At 48.3% G+C, this 15,047-nt stretch overlaps 1 protein-coding gene across 1 annotated transcript in view; it reads right to left on the bottom strand.

Moving 5' to 3' along the window:
* The window catches only part of LOC119295183 (la-related protein 6B-like), an 8,852-nt gene extending 5,730 nt beyond the window's left edge, over positions 1 to 3,122 (bottom strand). Inside the window, exons 1-6 of the mRNA XM_037573538.1 lie at positions 2,403 to 3,122; positions 2,008 to 2,089; positions 1,100 to 1,194; positions 843 to 914; positions 656 to 735; positions 459 to 555 (exon numbers count right to left, since the gene is read on the bottom strand). Coding sequence (XP_037429435.1) covers positions 459 to 555; positions 656 to 735; positions 843 to 914; positions 1,100 to 1,194; positions 2,008 to 2,089; positions 2,403 to 2,795 — 819 coding nt within the window. The 5' untranslated portion in view covers positions 2,796 to 3,122. The remainder of the gene's footprint in view (positions 1 to 458; positions 556 to 655; positions 736 to 842; positions 915 to 1,099; positions 1,195 to 2,007; positions 2,090 to 2,402) is intronic.
* Positions 3,123 to 15,047: the final 11,925 nt, after the last annotated feature.

Below are 15,047 nucleotides of genomic sequence, written 5' to 3'. Positions count from 1 at the left end.
TCTTCTCATCCCTGATTTTTTCCACTGGTTTTCTCTAAAAACCACATCAACAGCCCCACCTCTTATTGGCTTACCAAATAAAATTATGTTTTCTTTGTGTAAGCCAGTAGATGCTTACCAATAAGAGTTCCCAAATAAAATCTTATATTTTTACACAATCGCACTGATATGGTACATAACTCACAGGCTAACCCACTAGAATAATTATGCCCCTGTTGCAACTCACAGGCAATTATCTAGTCTAATAATACCATGTAAATAATGCATCCACACATATCCACCCCTACTTCACATAAAATGAACATATGTTGTACTGAAGTTAGTCCATTCAGGCTGTCCAAGGATACAGGGTTCAGGGAAGATTCAATTGACCAAAAATAGTTACCCATGCAACCATCACAAAACAACTGCCATTAAGAATATGATATTTGAGTGTTATAAACAGGAATAATAATTACCTTGTTGGCGAAAAGCATATCTAGTTTAGCAGATCTATTAGTAACTGGACCACTGCCATTTGGGGTCTGAGGATAGCATGTTCTGATTGTCTTTACACTGCAACATGGAAACAAGAATCAGCAGAGAAACATGTATCAGTTTTCTCAAGACAGGAAGAGAATAGCTGCACTTTTTTCTGATCTACAATAATTATTACCTGCCAACAGATGAGAAAATCTTCATAAGGTTCTGGTAACAATGATCATCTGGAAGATTTTCTGCAACAACAATTCGGGCCTACAAGACACAGCAAGTCTTCCTTATTACGGTTCAGCTATTTTATCCATAAAAGGAAACTAAAGCATATGGTTGTTGCATGTAATGTATAAAGACCTCATAATTACCTGTAGTTCCTCTAAATCTGATTCTGTAAATGGCTGTACACGCTTTACTCTGTTTCCATCTTCAGTAACCACCTGCATGTATAACCAAACAATCATAAATGTAACTGCAGTCATAATAAATCAGTAGATTTGCTGCGATTGGTCATATTCTCATGACTTATGAGGTACCCTGTTGATAAATGAAATAATTTCAAAAATAATAAAAGTCCGTTCTGAGATCTTGCTACATTATACAACAGGATTATCATTGAACTTACAAGCTTTGATGAAGTTCGAAGAGCTGAAGCAAGCATGGAACTATTTTGCACCAGAGCCTTAATTTTCTTAAAGGAAGCAACAACTGACATCGGTACTGCATTGAGGGAGAATGTAAATCAGATACCAATTTATATTTGTTTGTCCAAGTATCAAAGGTGGTAATTTTTCTCTACAATAGACAGAACTTGATTTCCCGTTCTTTATCAAAATAAAGTAAACAAAAGTAGCATATGGAAGTCACACACTCACAGTTGAAAGATTTTCATATGAGAGAACTCGGTCAAATATAGGTACTTCATCCGATCCATATTACGTGTCGCTGCTTTAGTACAACTTTATAGCGACAAGTAATATGGATCGGAGGGAGTAACTATTTTCTGATCAGTATGGCAACCATTGTCCTGTTAATAACTGAGGTAGTAGAAGATAATAATACATGGTAAGATTAAAAAATATTTATCTTGATTTGTCAATTGGTATTGGACAAATCATAGTCCAATCCTTTGAACCAATTTTAGAATAGAATGAATCAATGCAATCCTAATTCCTAATTAGGTCAAAGACAGTCCAAGAGAAATTCTATCCAAAGTAACATAATATACTGCAAAAAGAAAAGCATGATCTATATTATGTTAAGTACGATGCTATCTTCATTTCAAAGAAAGAAACATGTATCTTCTAGGAAAGTAACGAAACAGTAACATGCATAATATATCCAGTTATTCATTTCTGGAAGCCTCTTTTGAGTTCTCACTGTCAGCTGAAAGCTTTAAAGTAGCAAGATCATAAACATGATTTTTTTTTCTATTCACCTTCCAGAAGCAATCATACAATCAACTTAATCAGTTTGATGAATTTGCATTACATGTCTCAAGGAAATAGCTTGAGATGCAAGCATTCAACTCACCATATCCTTCAGGATCCTTAGAAATAAACCTCATCAAATGTTCTGTAGTGGCCAGGTTTATATCACTGAAGTAATACTCCACCTGCAAGGTTTATAAATTTATGAAATGAAGAAGTAGAGAGAAAAAAACTATTCTCGTAATAACATAATAAATGAAAAACAACAGCATTCTCAGTAAAATACTATAACGATGTACAGAAGAGTTGAAACTTGACTGAATTACAGTTTCAAATAAAGACGCTACTAATAATATGGACCTATTTAATTGACATGATTGGCTCCATGAAACTTCGCATGTAATTATATGTTACAGCCCCTAGAACAATCACTGCTCCTGATCTAATTACACCTATTCGAAATCGAGCAACACAGCAACGAACAAGAGGAGCACCAACCTGCTTCGTGATCTTGTGCAGCACGTCGTCCGTGGTCAGCTCTCTCCCCTGCTGGTGCGCCTGGGCCGGCGGCGGCGGAGGCGGCACCGCTTGCTCGGGCCCCATCTCATGCTCGGGCACGGCAACGAAGCCCGGGCCAGCAGCACCGACAGCGGCGTAAAACTCGAACGGCGGCCGGGGCGGGGGCGGGCCCGCGGCGAAGAACGACGCGGGCGGCGGCGGGGGCGGCGCGGCGAAGACGTGGATCACGGGCTGCACCGGCGGGGGCGGCGGCGCCGCGGCGACACGCGGCACGAACTCCGGCGCCTGCGCGTTGAGCCGGCTGGCGGAGCTGCTCCGCGAGAGGCCCCCCGGGAGCTCCTCCCCGGCCGCAGCCGGATCCTGCTGCGACATCGGGTGGGGCTAGGGTTTCGGCGCCAGTTAGCAGCAGCAGGAGCAGCCGACGCTGCCGTGGCAAAAGGGTAGTAGTGGGATTAGCAGCAGCAGCAGCACAGGGGTAGTAGTGCTAGGCGGGCGGCTGGTTAGGGTTCGGGCACGGCGGAGAAGGGGAGTTCTCGGAGGTCGCGGGCGCCGGCGAGGTCGGATATTTATGGGGCGCGACACGCGGAGGCTTCCACGGGGGATCGGCGCCGCGGCCACGCTCCGCCTCCGATCGGAGAGGGAGGTGACTGGCGCGGAGGACGGGTGGACCAGGCGTATGGTCTGGTGGGTGAGCCGACGCAGGTGGTGGCGTCCGTTTGGGTGTTGGTGTGTGGGCCGGGCGTAGGGAGGGGAGGAGCGAGCAGGGCGTGGGGCCGGGGGGCGGGGGGGGGCAAGCGAGGATTGGATCGAGGCGGACCGCACCCGTTGGGTGTCGTGTCCGTATGATTCCTAGTGCGCGAGCAAATCGGGTGCGGCCTGTTTGCGGAGGCGCGTGTGCGGGCAGGAGTAGCCTACTCGTGGAAAACGGCTTTCTATTCGGCGTATGATTGACTGGGACTGCTACGCTAGGCAACAGCTGTGACCACGACACATGGCGGCAGTCCATCAGGCTACTCATAACAAGATTTTTTTTTAAACATCACTACAAACACAGACGCTCATACACACGTGCATACCCTCACCCTTCTGAACACACACATGCATACTCTACCCCTATGAGCACCTCTGAAACACTGAGCCGGCATATCATCTTGAGATTTATGAAGTCACCGTAGGCGCCTCGTCGTCGACGTGAACGTTTTCTCCCACTAAATGCGCATCGTCGGAAATCCTAAAATAAACCCTGGTGACATGTCCCTTTAACCATCCAACCACAGGTTGGTTTGCATAACAGCACTATTTTGAATTGAAAAGTAGCATTAAGATATGGAAGCAAAAAAATAGTGGTGAAAAGTAGTACTCCCTCCATCTCATAATATTAGTGTTTATATTATGGGACGGAGGGAGTAGCTCGGGATAGGAAAATGAGAAGTTACTATTTCATGTGAAATTTTCTCATTGACTATGTCGCATTTTTTCTTTGATTCAAAATCTTAAGACAACATGGATTATGATACAACCTATCTAAAAAAATGGTACAACCTATCTATACATAGTGTCATTGTCTTGTTATCTGATCTCTCCGACAGGGTATGTCGAGAAATTATAATTTCTCCTTTAACCCTCCCCCTCCTCGCTCTTCTAGCATTTTTCGTTGTCACGGTCGTCGACGAGATAGGAAGTGTATCCCGTATCTCTATGCATCGACCTACTAGAAATATTACAAATGTCCTAGAGGCATGTGGGGCCATGTTGTTTACCGGGAGCCTAAACCCTAAAAACCCAAACATTTTGACGTCATGTTGTTTCTCAAGTTACTTTTGTTGTTGTCTTCATCGACTTCCTGGTCGTCACTCGCAATGAGAGGGAAGTGGCGCTCCATCAGTAACTGATTTGGTGTAGATCCTCATATTCAGGATCATCCCCTTCACATTTCCTTTCAGCCACAACCCATGGTGGTCCTCCGAAGGGAGTTAGGGGTGCTCAACCCTCGTTGATTGGTGGTTTTGCCTTTCCTTTCTTGCTTCCAATACTTCACTTTTTTTATTTCCCTTAAGAGATGCCGGTTATGCTTCCATGCAGCGACTGCCCTAAATTTCTGGTCCTCACAGTTGGAGCAAGACATTTTGAATAAGACAAAATAATGTGCCTCGCCATATTTTTCATCATGGGTCAAAATATGCTGCTTGCGTGGGTGATACACTCACGTTGCATCCGCTGCATATGCACAAGGACAACCTCTACCCGAGTTCTTGTTAATGTTGATATGGCCTCCTTGTCATGTTGTGGTTCTTGGAAGCAACTCACCAGTGGCTTCTTCCGCAATACTTCAACTTCCGTAAGAGACCACTCCCCAAATTTCGGGGTTTCGTCTTCCTATGTTTCAGACAAACTGTGTGGGGGGTGCGAGGCAAACGCGATAGGCGTGTTGTGAGTGTTCCAGTTTCTCATTCTAAATTTATAAAGTGTAACACTTCGGTTTGCACCTTCACGTGATTGATCGGGGGTATTCCTAAATTAAAAAGTGTTGCCTTTTGCACTATTCATGTCAACCACCGTCATCTTCATCCCTCCGGCCCCAACCATTTGGTTTAAAAATATCTCTCCTTGTCTTCCTTACCCAGTATGGTAACATTGACGGATATCGCGGTTGCGGGCTTTGGCGAAGTGTGTTCGATGGAGCGCACCATTGAGGCAAACGATAGTAATGTCATTCGCAAGTGCCCCTAGAAGCCTAGACCACCGCCTTTTTGCATATGTTTGTCAGAGCATACTTGGGTGTGCTTATCCTAGGCGTATGTGGCAGAGTCGGACGCCCGCCAACCTCCCATACATTTGTTTCCAGTTTGTGTGATGTCATACGTCTAGACTGATTCAGAGATTTTAGGTACACGTCTGAGTTGGTGCAGGCATTTTTCGTTTCCGGCATTGGATGGGCAAAAAAATGTTCGGACTGTCTAGTTCGGACATTTATGGAGCGATTTGGTGATTGATGGCTTGCAAGTGCACAAGGTTTGGTTGTATCCTTTCCGAAGTAAGTTTGTCGATCCCACATGAAGCACATGAATCAGTCTTTGTCTCTTTTAAATATTTAGATTATAGTGCCTACAAGTTAGTTGCGATCCAAAGCAAAGTGAAACCAAAGTTTAAAATATTGAGAGGTAGGTGTGAAGGAAAAATTAAACTGCAAAAGTAAATTAAAGTAGCATGAGACTTGAGTTGTTGGAATCAATAGGAGTAAAGCGTTTCTAGGGAGTTCGAATTCCCAGTAGTACATCTCTAACACGACCAATGCCTAAGCATAATTCTAAGTCAGATCCCTAAGCCACTTTATATGTTTCTCTTTGCGGGTGCAACCAAGTATAGATATGTGCATACATGCAGTAGTCTCGTAGCCCCATTATCAGGGGGATGACCCCCGGTTATGCTCAAGGAAGCAAGTTGTCATGGTTTTGTCATGACAGATGTCCTAGTGTGAGGGCTTAGTCGTGAGGCCAACGCATCTAAGTGGTATCTTGAACGGGGTTGAGCGGGACGAGAGACGCGAGATTTTACCCAGATTCGGCCCCTCACAGTGGAGGTAAAAGCCTACATCCTGCTTGATTAATATTGATGATGATGACGATCTCGGTTACGAGGGCGGTATTTTGCTACCTCTATCTCGAGAGATATTGATTTGTTTCTCTCTCTCAACCTCTCCCTCTTGGGGTGCCCTGCCCTTCCTTATATAAGTTGAAGGGGCGGCTTACATGTAGAGTCCTAGTAGGATTAGAACTTAGCCTATTTCTGACTTCTTATCGTGGGCTTCTCTCCGTGGGCTTCTTAACGCCTTGGGCTTCTTAACTCCAGGCGACTCATCTCCGAGACTCATCTCCGTGACTCCATGTATCTGCCGGGTCACAATCTGCCGGGTTATAATTATCTGTCGGGTTACAACTATCTGTCGGGTTAGACTGTCTGCTGGGTTACAATTGTCTGCCGGGTTACAACTATCTGCTAGGTTACAACTACCTGCCGGGTTAGACTCTGTCGGGTCAGGATCTATCGGATTAAGTCCAAAGATGACTTAACAGGGCGGCTTAAGTCCAGAGATGACTTAACATTATGAGCCGGGTTTAACCGCGGGTAATTCCCCCACACTACAAAAAAATACACTTCCGTGATGATACGTGTTTGTCACAGTAGGTCACGTTTTTTGTCATGCATGTACATCCATGATGATTTTATGACAGAATCAAGATAGTCATACCTGTGCTATCGTAGAAGTGTTCCATGACATTACCAAAATTATCATCACGGAAGTGTCCACTTTCATGACAATAAATCACGTGTCACAGAAGTGCTTTCGTCAAGGGTGACCGACACGTGACATCCACCGTAACGGAACGCCGTTAAGCTTTCAGGTCGGATTTTGGATCCGATAACCCGTTAACAGCCCGGACCAATGGGAAATTTCCACGTGTAAAATTCTGATTGGCCGAAGGGAACACCTGTCAGCTCGTCAATGGGCCAGATGTCGCCCGTCCATTGGAGGAGACATGCCTATGATACGTCGACACGTGGCTGGGCCCAACAGAGGCCCATATAGGTTAAAAAGGTCGGCCCAGTCAAAGGCATGTAGTACTTAATCAGGTACTAGTGGGCCAGCCCAATAACGGTCTGCTTAATAAAGGCCCATTTACGGCCTGAAGCCAGATCTGGCCCGTTAATGGTTCGCCCAATATTTGGGCCCATTTATGGCTCGAAGCCAGATCTGGCCCGTTAATTGTTCGCCCAATATTTGGGCCCATTTGCGGCCCGAAACCAGATCTGGCCCGTTAATTGTTCGCTGAATATTTGGGCCCAACTACAGCCCAGTGACTTTCAGCATGTTAGAGGCCTGATGTAGACATGGGCCCATTTCAGCCCGGTGTGACTTTCGCCCTGGGAATGGCCCGTCCTGCCCATGGGCCATATATGGTCCGACGGGACATCGGGCCCAGCTAAAGGTTGCAACAGTTAAGCCCAACGTGACTTTGGGCCTGTTAAAGGCATGTCGCGTAATTCGGCCCGTTGATGCCTGTACTAAGCTTTCGGCCTCTTAAAGGCCCATGATATCAGTGGGCCAACTAAGGCCCGAGATATGTTTTGGCCTGGTAACGGCCCGTGAGCTAATTGGGCCCAAAAAGGCCCGATCTACATTTCGGCCTGCTGAAGGCCCATCGATGACTAGTGAAAATTGAGGCCCAACATGCATTTTGGCCTGCTAAAGGCCCATGGTTTCATCTCGGTCGTAACAGGCAGTATAATATTCAGCCTGTTAATGGCCCAACGCTACCTGGGCCAAACTAAGCGCTGGGTCGACAAAAGGCCCAACTAAAATATAGGCCGGTGTAAGTTTGGGCCTGGCGCAATGTGTGAAGGCCCCAATCATTTGGGCCCAAGAAAGACGCAGGCCGGCCCAATTGTGGCCCGCTAAAAACCAGGCCCGTTAGAGCAGAATGTTTCGGCATGGTCGACTATATCTGATTTTTTTTCAGATAGCGAATGATGGCAGTAACTAGTAGGAATTAAGAACAAACCTACTCTATACAATAAAGAAATTACGGCATAGTAACTAAGAATAAACCTACACTATACAATAAATGATTTAAGGTATACTACATCCACTTGGCATCGAAGTTCGCCACCAGTGATCATAAAGCGCAATGAAGAAGCAGATTACAAAAACTGGGCACCATTGCAGCGTACAAAATAATACTGAACCGATACCACTTCTAAGACAGTTCAAGAAAGGTTAGCCTTGCGGGGGAACTGATGCGCAAGCTGCTGAGCAAGGCTGTGAGACCGGCCTAGCATGTCGGTCATAGCTTCCAGGTGAAGCTATTTAGCGATGATGTTCTCATTGGTGTTCTCCGCAATCTTTCTTAGAGATAGGACTTCAAGTCAAGGTTGAGTTGCAGAATGCCTTTCTGCTAGAACTTGGGACTGAAGAAGTCGAACTGATTTAGACAATGAATTCTATGAGCTTGTCTGACTATTAGTCTCAAGTAACTTGAACACTGCATCAAGACAAGACTTTGGGGTTGTCTCGCTATCTTCAAGATGTTTTGCCTTCTTTGCTACAATATATGTTGGGTTTGTCTCACAACCTTCAGCATACTTGTGCATGCCATCAGGCATATCACCCTGAAACAAAGCAGAGAGATGACAGGTTTTGCACGTGTATAAACAAAGATGATAATTGTGCTGTCAATTCCATCCAATTTCAAATTAGAAAATAAAGAGTAAGTTCAAAATATCAATAGCATAATTTGGCATTGTTCATAATGCGGGGAGCTTCACCACACTACTGGATTACCATGTAAACATAACAAGCATAGATGAAGGGCAAAGAAAATCATTGTATCTATTTTGGATAATGTGCATGGCATGTTGTTTATATCATCAGCCACATCAGTAAGATAAAACAGGAGATGACAATGTGCAAACGTGGGCTGTTTCACCAAACACTGGATTATAGATCCACAAAAACAAGCATACATATAGGCAGTATTAAGTAATGTGAATGGTATGAATAAGGAATTTGGTTTTACAAGTAAAACTTAGAACTTACGGTTCTTGCGAACATGCATTTTGGTAGAAACAACAAACTAAACAACAGTAAACGATAGGGAGTATGAGCAAATTAAATAGCAGTTGAGGATAAAGGCTTTAGAAGGACTAACTTACATTAACAGTTAACACCGGTGTCAGTGTCAAAACCGGCGGATCTCGGGTAGGGGGTCCCGAACTGTGCGTCTAGGCGGATGGTAACAGGAGACAAGGGACACGATGTTTTTACCCAGGTTCGGGCCCTCTTGATGGAGGTAAAACCCTACTCCTGCTTGATTAATATTGATGATATGGGTAGTACAAGAGTGGATCTACCACGAGATCAGAGAGGCTAAACCCTAGAAGCTAGCCTATGGTATGATTGTTGTTCGTCCTACGGACTAAAACTCTCCGGTTTATATAGACACCGGAGAGGGCTAGGGTTACACAAAGTCGGTTACAATGGGAGGAGATCTTCATATCGTATCGCCAAGATTGCCTTCCACGCCAAGGAAAGTCCCATCCGGACACGGAACGGAGTCTTCAATCTTGTATCTTCATAGTCCGGGAGTCCGGCCAAAGGTCATAGTCCGGCCATCCGGACACCCCCTAATCCAGGACTCCCTCAGTAGCCCCTGAACCAGGCTTCAATGACGACGAGTCCGGTGCGCAAGTTGTCTTCGGCATTGCAAGGCGGGTTCCTCCCCCGAATACTTCATAGAAGATGTTGAACACCAGGATAGTGTCCGGCTCTGCAAAATAAGTTCCACATGCCACCATAGAGAGAATAACATTTGCACCAATCTAATCTGCTGACGTATTTCGCGGCGTGACATCACGCCACGGCCAGGCTTTTATTCATTTTACTGTTCCACCTCAGCGCGTTTAGCGAGGCGGTTTCCTTGGCACGTCTTGTCAAAGCAGAGATCATGTCCCCTTATTCCGGGATTTTCATCAATACGGGCGTGGGTAACCCAACCGCGCCATTAACCGCGGCGCTTGGGAGATAAGCGAGTTTTATTAGGCCGGTGGGGGCTCGTAGTTTTGGCCGCCCATATAAGGGGATAAGAATCCGCCCTTTCCATTCACGCCTTCTTCCTCCTTTGCTTATTCGTCCCTGCACGCTCGAGCTCCAACGCCCAAGCCCGCACTTCCCACCTCAACCTTCTCTGATCATGTCCGGAGCGGGAGGTAGATGGATGGCCTCCTCCGTCACAAAGGGGCAAATCAAAAAGCTGAGGAAGGCCGGATACCTGTTTGACGACATCGCGCACCGGCTTCCAGATGTGGGGCAACTCATCCCCACCCCCAGGCCCCATGAGAGGGTCGTTTTTCTTCCCCATTTCCTCCGGGGACTGGGTTTTCCTCTTCACCCGTTCGTCCGGGGGCTCATGTTCTACTATGGCCTGGACTTCCACGATCTGGCTCCGAACTTCGTCCTCAACATCTCGGCGTTCATCATCGTGTGCGAGGCCTTCCTCTGCATCCAGCCCCACTTCGGCTTATGGCTGAAGACCTTCAATGTCAAGCCGAAGGTAGTGGGCGGCCGCCAAGCGGAGTGCGGAGGCACCATGATGGGCCGGATGGCCAATGTCCTATGGCTCGAAGGCTCCTTCATGGAAACAATAAAGGGATGGCAGTCGGGGTGGTTCTACATCACCGAGCCCCGCGATCCCAAATGGGCGGCGGCCCCCGAATTCCAATGTGGCTTCCCCACACGGCTCACCTCCTGGAAAGAGACATGCCTAACGTGGGGGGATTCGGAAGAGCTGACCGGACTTCAAACCTGCGTTCAAAAGCTGGTGAACAAGAACCTCAAGCTTGTCAACGTAGTCCAGGTCATGCTTATCCGCCCGGATCCTCCCATGCCAACAACGGTCCTTCAAATTGTGGGAGTTCGATCCGGCACGGCACCAAACCTTGAGCGGGCTTTTCGACACTTCGTATGAAGATGCCTGGAAGGTGCTGTTCAAGGGTGCTGAGGCACCCGCATCTGCTACCGAAGATCGCGGATTTAGCTCGCGGCGCTAGGCCAGCGAGGTAAGCTACTCTACCCTTTACGGGATTCTCGTCTTTCATAGTCTGACTCCATGTGGGATCTAAACTCCCTCTCTTGTGACAGAACTGGTTGAAGACATCCGGGCAGATGAACTGTCCGACTCCCTTACCAGAAGACCCAACGGATGCCCGATTGACAGGGCTGCTGGTTCCGGCACCCCACGTGGTGCCGAAGAAGAAGGCCAAGAAGAAGGCCACGGGGACCCGAAAGAGTTCCCGGCGCCTGGCGGTGTCGCATTCGCTCGACAACCCCGACGCACCCTCCGCCTCCGAAGACGAGGAGGAAGAAGAAGAAGAAGAAGAAGCCTCTCCCCCTCCAACGGGGGGAGGAAAGAAAAGAAAGGCCGCCCCAACTGGGGAGGCCGGAGGATCCAAGAAGGGGAAGACCCTTCTGCCGGACTACGCCTCCGATGCCGAAGACGGCGGGGAGGAATGGCCATCCAGGGTCAAGCCCCTGGCAAAATCGTAAGCATCCGGATATTCGAATAACTCATGGCGCTTCTCCATTATTTGGCATTTTCTGACGTTGAATTTAATTATGCAGTCCGCCCAGAGCTCAGCTCGGCGATTCATCGAGCGGCTCCCTGAATTCGTCGGACGTGAATAGCGCTTTGCTTCCGACGGCCTCCTCCCTGCTCCCTGTGGACGACGCCGAGGTGGAGTCCCGAAAGGGGCTAAACCAGGAGGAGGTGGTCCTGGAGGCGCCGCAAGGCGATCTCTCGGACTCCAGGCCCGAAGGGGGTAAAGCCCCGGAGGGATCTGAGTCCGGCCCCGGGCCGGACACTGCTCCGGAACCATCAATGGTTCCAGAGTCCAATAGGCGGCGCCTTCATAAGAAGGGCAAGCCTACGACGCCGGTGACCCTCGTCCATCTGGAGGCGCCGGACAATTTGCTGGAGGTGCTTAACGGAGCCTCCATCGACGAGGAACACCGCACTGTTATGAGTGCGGTGATTCAGAAGGTTCAGTCCGCCAAGAGCGAGCTGACAGAAGCCTGTACAAGCCTGTTAACAGGCTTTGAGGTATGTGTTAAAAAACATATAAAAAATGTTACCGCATAGACAGTAGCCCCTGATGCTCAGTTTGGCGTTCGAAAAGAAAAGCCGAGCTGAGGATCTAAAAAGATATACACAGGAGTCTAAGAAAAATATGTCAATATGGGAATGCAGGCCGCGCTGCTGACCTCTGCCGCACTGACTGCGGAGGTCAATGCCTTGAAGGAGAATCTCGAGCGGTCCGAGAACGAGCTCGGCCGTGCCAAGAAGCAGCTCGAGGACAAGGAGGGTATGTAATACCGCATATAAATGTATATAGAAATACTTGGTTGCAAATAATGACAGGACCAACTTAAATGTTGTAGGGGCCACAGCCGAGGTGGCGACCTTGAAGGAGGCATTCTCCAAGGCCGAAAATAGTGCGGCCCTGGAGCGCACCGAGCGAGAGAAGCAGGAGGCGCGGGTGGCAGAGGTGCGGCAAGAGCTCCAGGCTCTCGTGGAAAAACACGAGAGTTTGGAGCGTGACTCGAAGACTCAAGAGTCCGAGCTCGCCCTGGCCCTTGAGAGTGCCAAAAACGCTAAGGCCGAAGCCCGGAAGGCCCTCCAGGGGATCGAGGCGATGAAGAAGATAGCGGCGGGTAAGGCATTCTTTATGCAAAGCAAGAATATAAAAGTTAATTATCTGCTACTTACCCGAATCCGGAGCTCTCCAGGAGCGTTCACCGATCTGCCCCGTAGTGTGTCTGATGCCGCCGCATACTACCGAGCCGAAGAGGGGAGCTCGACAGAAAAAGTGTTCTGGTCTCAGTATGCTGAGGCCGAACATCAGGTGCCCCTGAGCGATCAGCTGAAGCAGCTGGTCGAGCTCCGCAAGGTGGCCGAACAGGCCATGAAGGGCCTCATAGCTCGGCTGTGGCCTGGAGAAGCCATGCCTGGGAGCTACTTCGGTCTGGTGCGGCGGCTGGTGGACGCGTGTCCGTGGATTGAGGTCGTCAAGTGCTCCGTTTGTATCGAAGGTGCCCGTCAGGCCCTTGCCCATGCTAAAGTGCACTGGGGCAAGCTGGACGCTGAGAAGCTTTTGACGGACGCGCCATCGCCGGGCAAGGAGTATCGCACGCCCGAGATGTATTATAAGGGCGTCCTGAAGGGTGCTCGCCGTATAGCGGACAAATGCTCCAAAGATGTAATTTTTGAGTAGACTCGCATCTGTTATCCTGTACGCTGAAAACTTTGTTCATATGCGTTAAGCAACGCTTGTTAATTTAAAATATTACCTTCTATGCGGCTGTTTATCAAATCTGAGAGATGCAAGTCATCGGCTTCGACCCCCATGCCACGAGTGCTGGGGTGTTCGGGATAAACCTGAGCGCTCTTGTTCCCATTCTTGGGTCCATCTAGGGAGGCGCTCAGCACAACGAACCAGGCCGTCGGACTTATAATGCTTTATCACTCTCACTTGGCCATAGAATTCTATAATTTTAAATTTCGGCGAAGCTCCTAGTATTCGGAAGACCAAGTTCGGGGCGCTATCCACGCCTAGGCCGGATAAGTCCGGTTCCTCGCTCTAAGCAGCATAAGTCTTTAAGGACTCAAAAAACCTCGCGAACAGCGACCAGTCTCTCGCAATATCATGACGGTCAGTTTTAGCTTTCTCTACTGAGGTGTTAACCCAGCTCAACTGGGGCACAATCGCAGTAGTTCTCCCAGCGCTACCTTAGCCAACATTGCGGAACGTAAGGTACCAAAACATGGGAGCCGGGCAAACCCAACTATTGACCAAAGACATGATTCGGAGCCGATGCATATAGTGCTATAAGTTCGGGGTGCCGCACTGATGAGAGTGTTCGGTCTTCTCACACCATGTTATGGGGTGCTTAAGCCCCTGGTGTATTGGCCGTACCAAAGTGTACGGTTGTAGAATGTCATGACTGAACATATTTGTATATATAAAAAATAAATCAGTACAATAATAGATAAGAGCTATGTATTGTTTATTAAAAAAGGGCTGCTGCGTAAGCAGAACGATACAAGTAGTGCGAAAAGCAAGAGATGGGATTATTTGACATGTTCCCCTCCAGGGGCAAGCTGCGGGAATTTAAGTAAAACAGGTATTAAGCTCGTTATAGAGACCACCTGGACATTTGACGTGGCTTGTTTTCTCCCTGGTTGTTGCATCGTATGTTCGGCGAGTGTGTTGCCGGACAGGCCTGCCGAATAGTTGGGTCCTGAAAGTGTATAAAAAGGAAACGACGGAATAGGGAGCCCCTTAGTGCGGTTGAGCCGCATTCTGGGCGTGCCGTAGTTGTTCCCCTCCCCTTATGCCCATGGTATCTCTAAGGCGTAATTATGTACGCGTGGTACCGATATCACCATCTGGCGAGGGCTGGGGTTGGGGCCGCACTGCTATGCTTGCTCGGAACGTGCCAGTCGGATTTGTTGTAGGTTACTTCGGGCTCGCTTGACGTTGTCCGGACGTTTGACACCTGGGTTGGAGGATTGCCTTGAGAGACTACTCTGTACTTCCGCCGCCAGGGCCGCCATGTGCTCCTCCATTCGGAAAGAGCGTTCGGTGTTTCCATTTACCGTGATGACTCCGCGAGGTCCTGGCATCTTGAGCTTGAGGTATGCATAGTGCGGCACCGCATTGAATTTTGCAAATGCGGTTCGTCCGAGTAGGGCGTGATAGCCACTGCGGAATGGGACTATGTCGAAGATTAGCTCTTCGCTTCAAAATTGTCCGGGGATCCGGAGACCACTTCGAGTGTAACTGAGCCTATACAGCTGGCTTCTACACCTGGTATGACGCCTTTAAAGGTTGTCTTTGTGGGTTTAATCCTTGAGGGATCGATACCCATTTTTCGCACTGTATCCTGATAAAGCAGGTTCAGGCTGCTGCCACCGTCCATTAGGACTCTGGAGAGGTGAAATCCGTCGATAATTGGGTCTAGGACCAATGCGGCGAATTCGCTGTGACGGATGCTAGTGGGGTGGTCCCTTC

The sequence above is a fragment of the Triticum dicoccoides genome, chromosome 4B (genome assembly GCF_002162155.2).
Source record: "Triticum dicoccoides isolate Atlit2015 ecotype Zavitan chromosome 4B, WEW_v2.0, whole genome shotgun sequence".
Lineage (NCBI taxonomy): Eukaryota > Viridiplantae > Streptophyta > Magnoliopsida > Poales > Poaceae > Triticum > Triticum dicoccoides.
The sequence above is the reverse complement of the archived record's forward strand: the minus strand, read 5'-3'. Positions and strand labels throughout refer to the sequence as shown.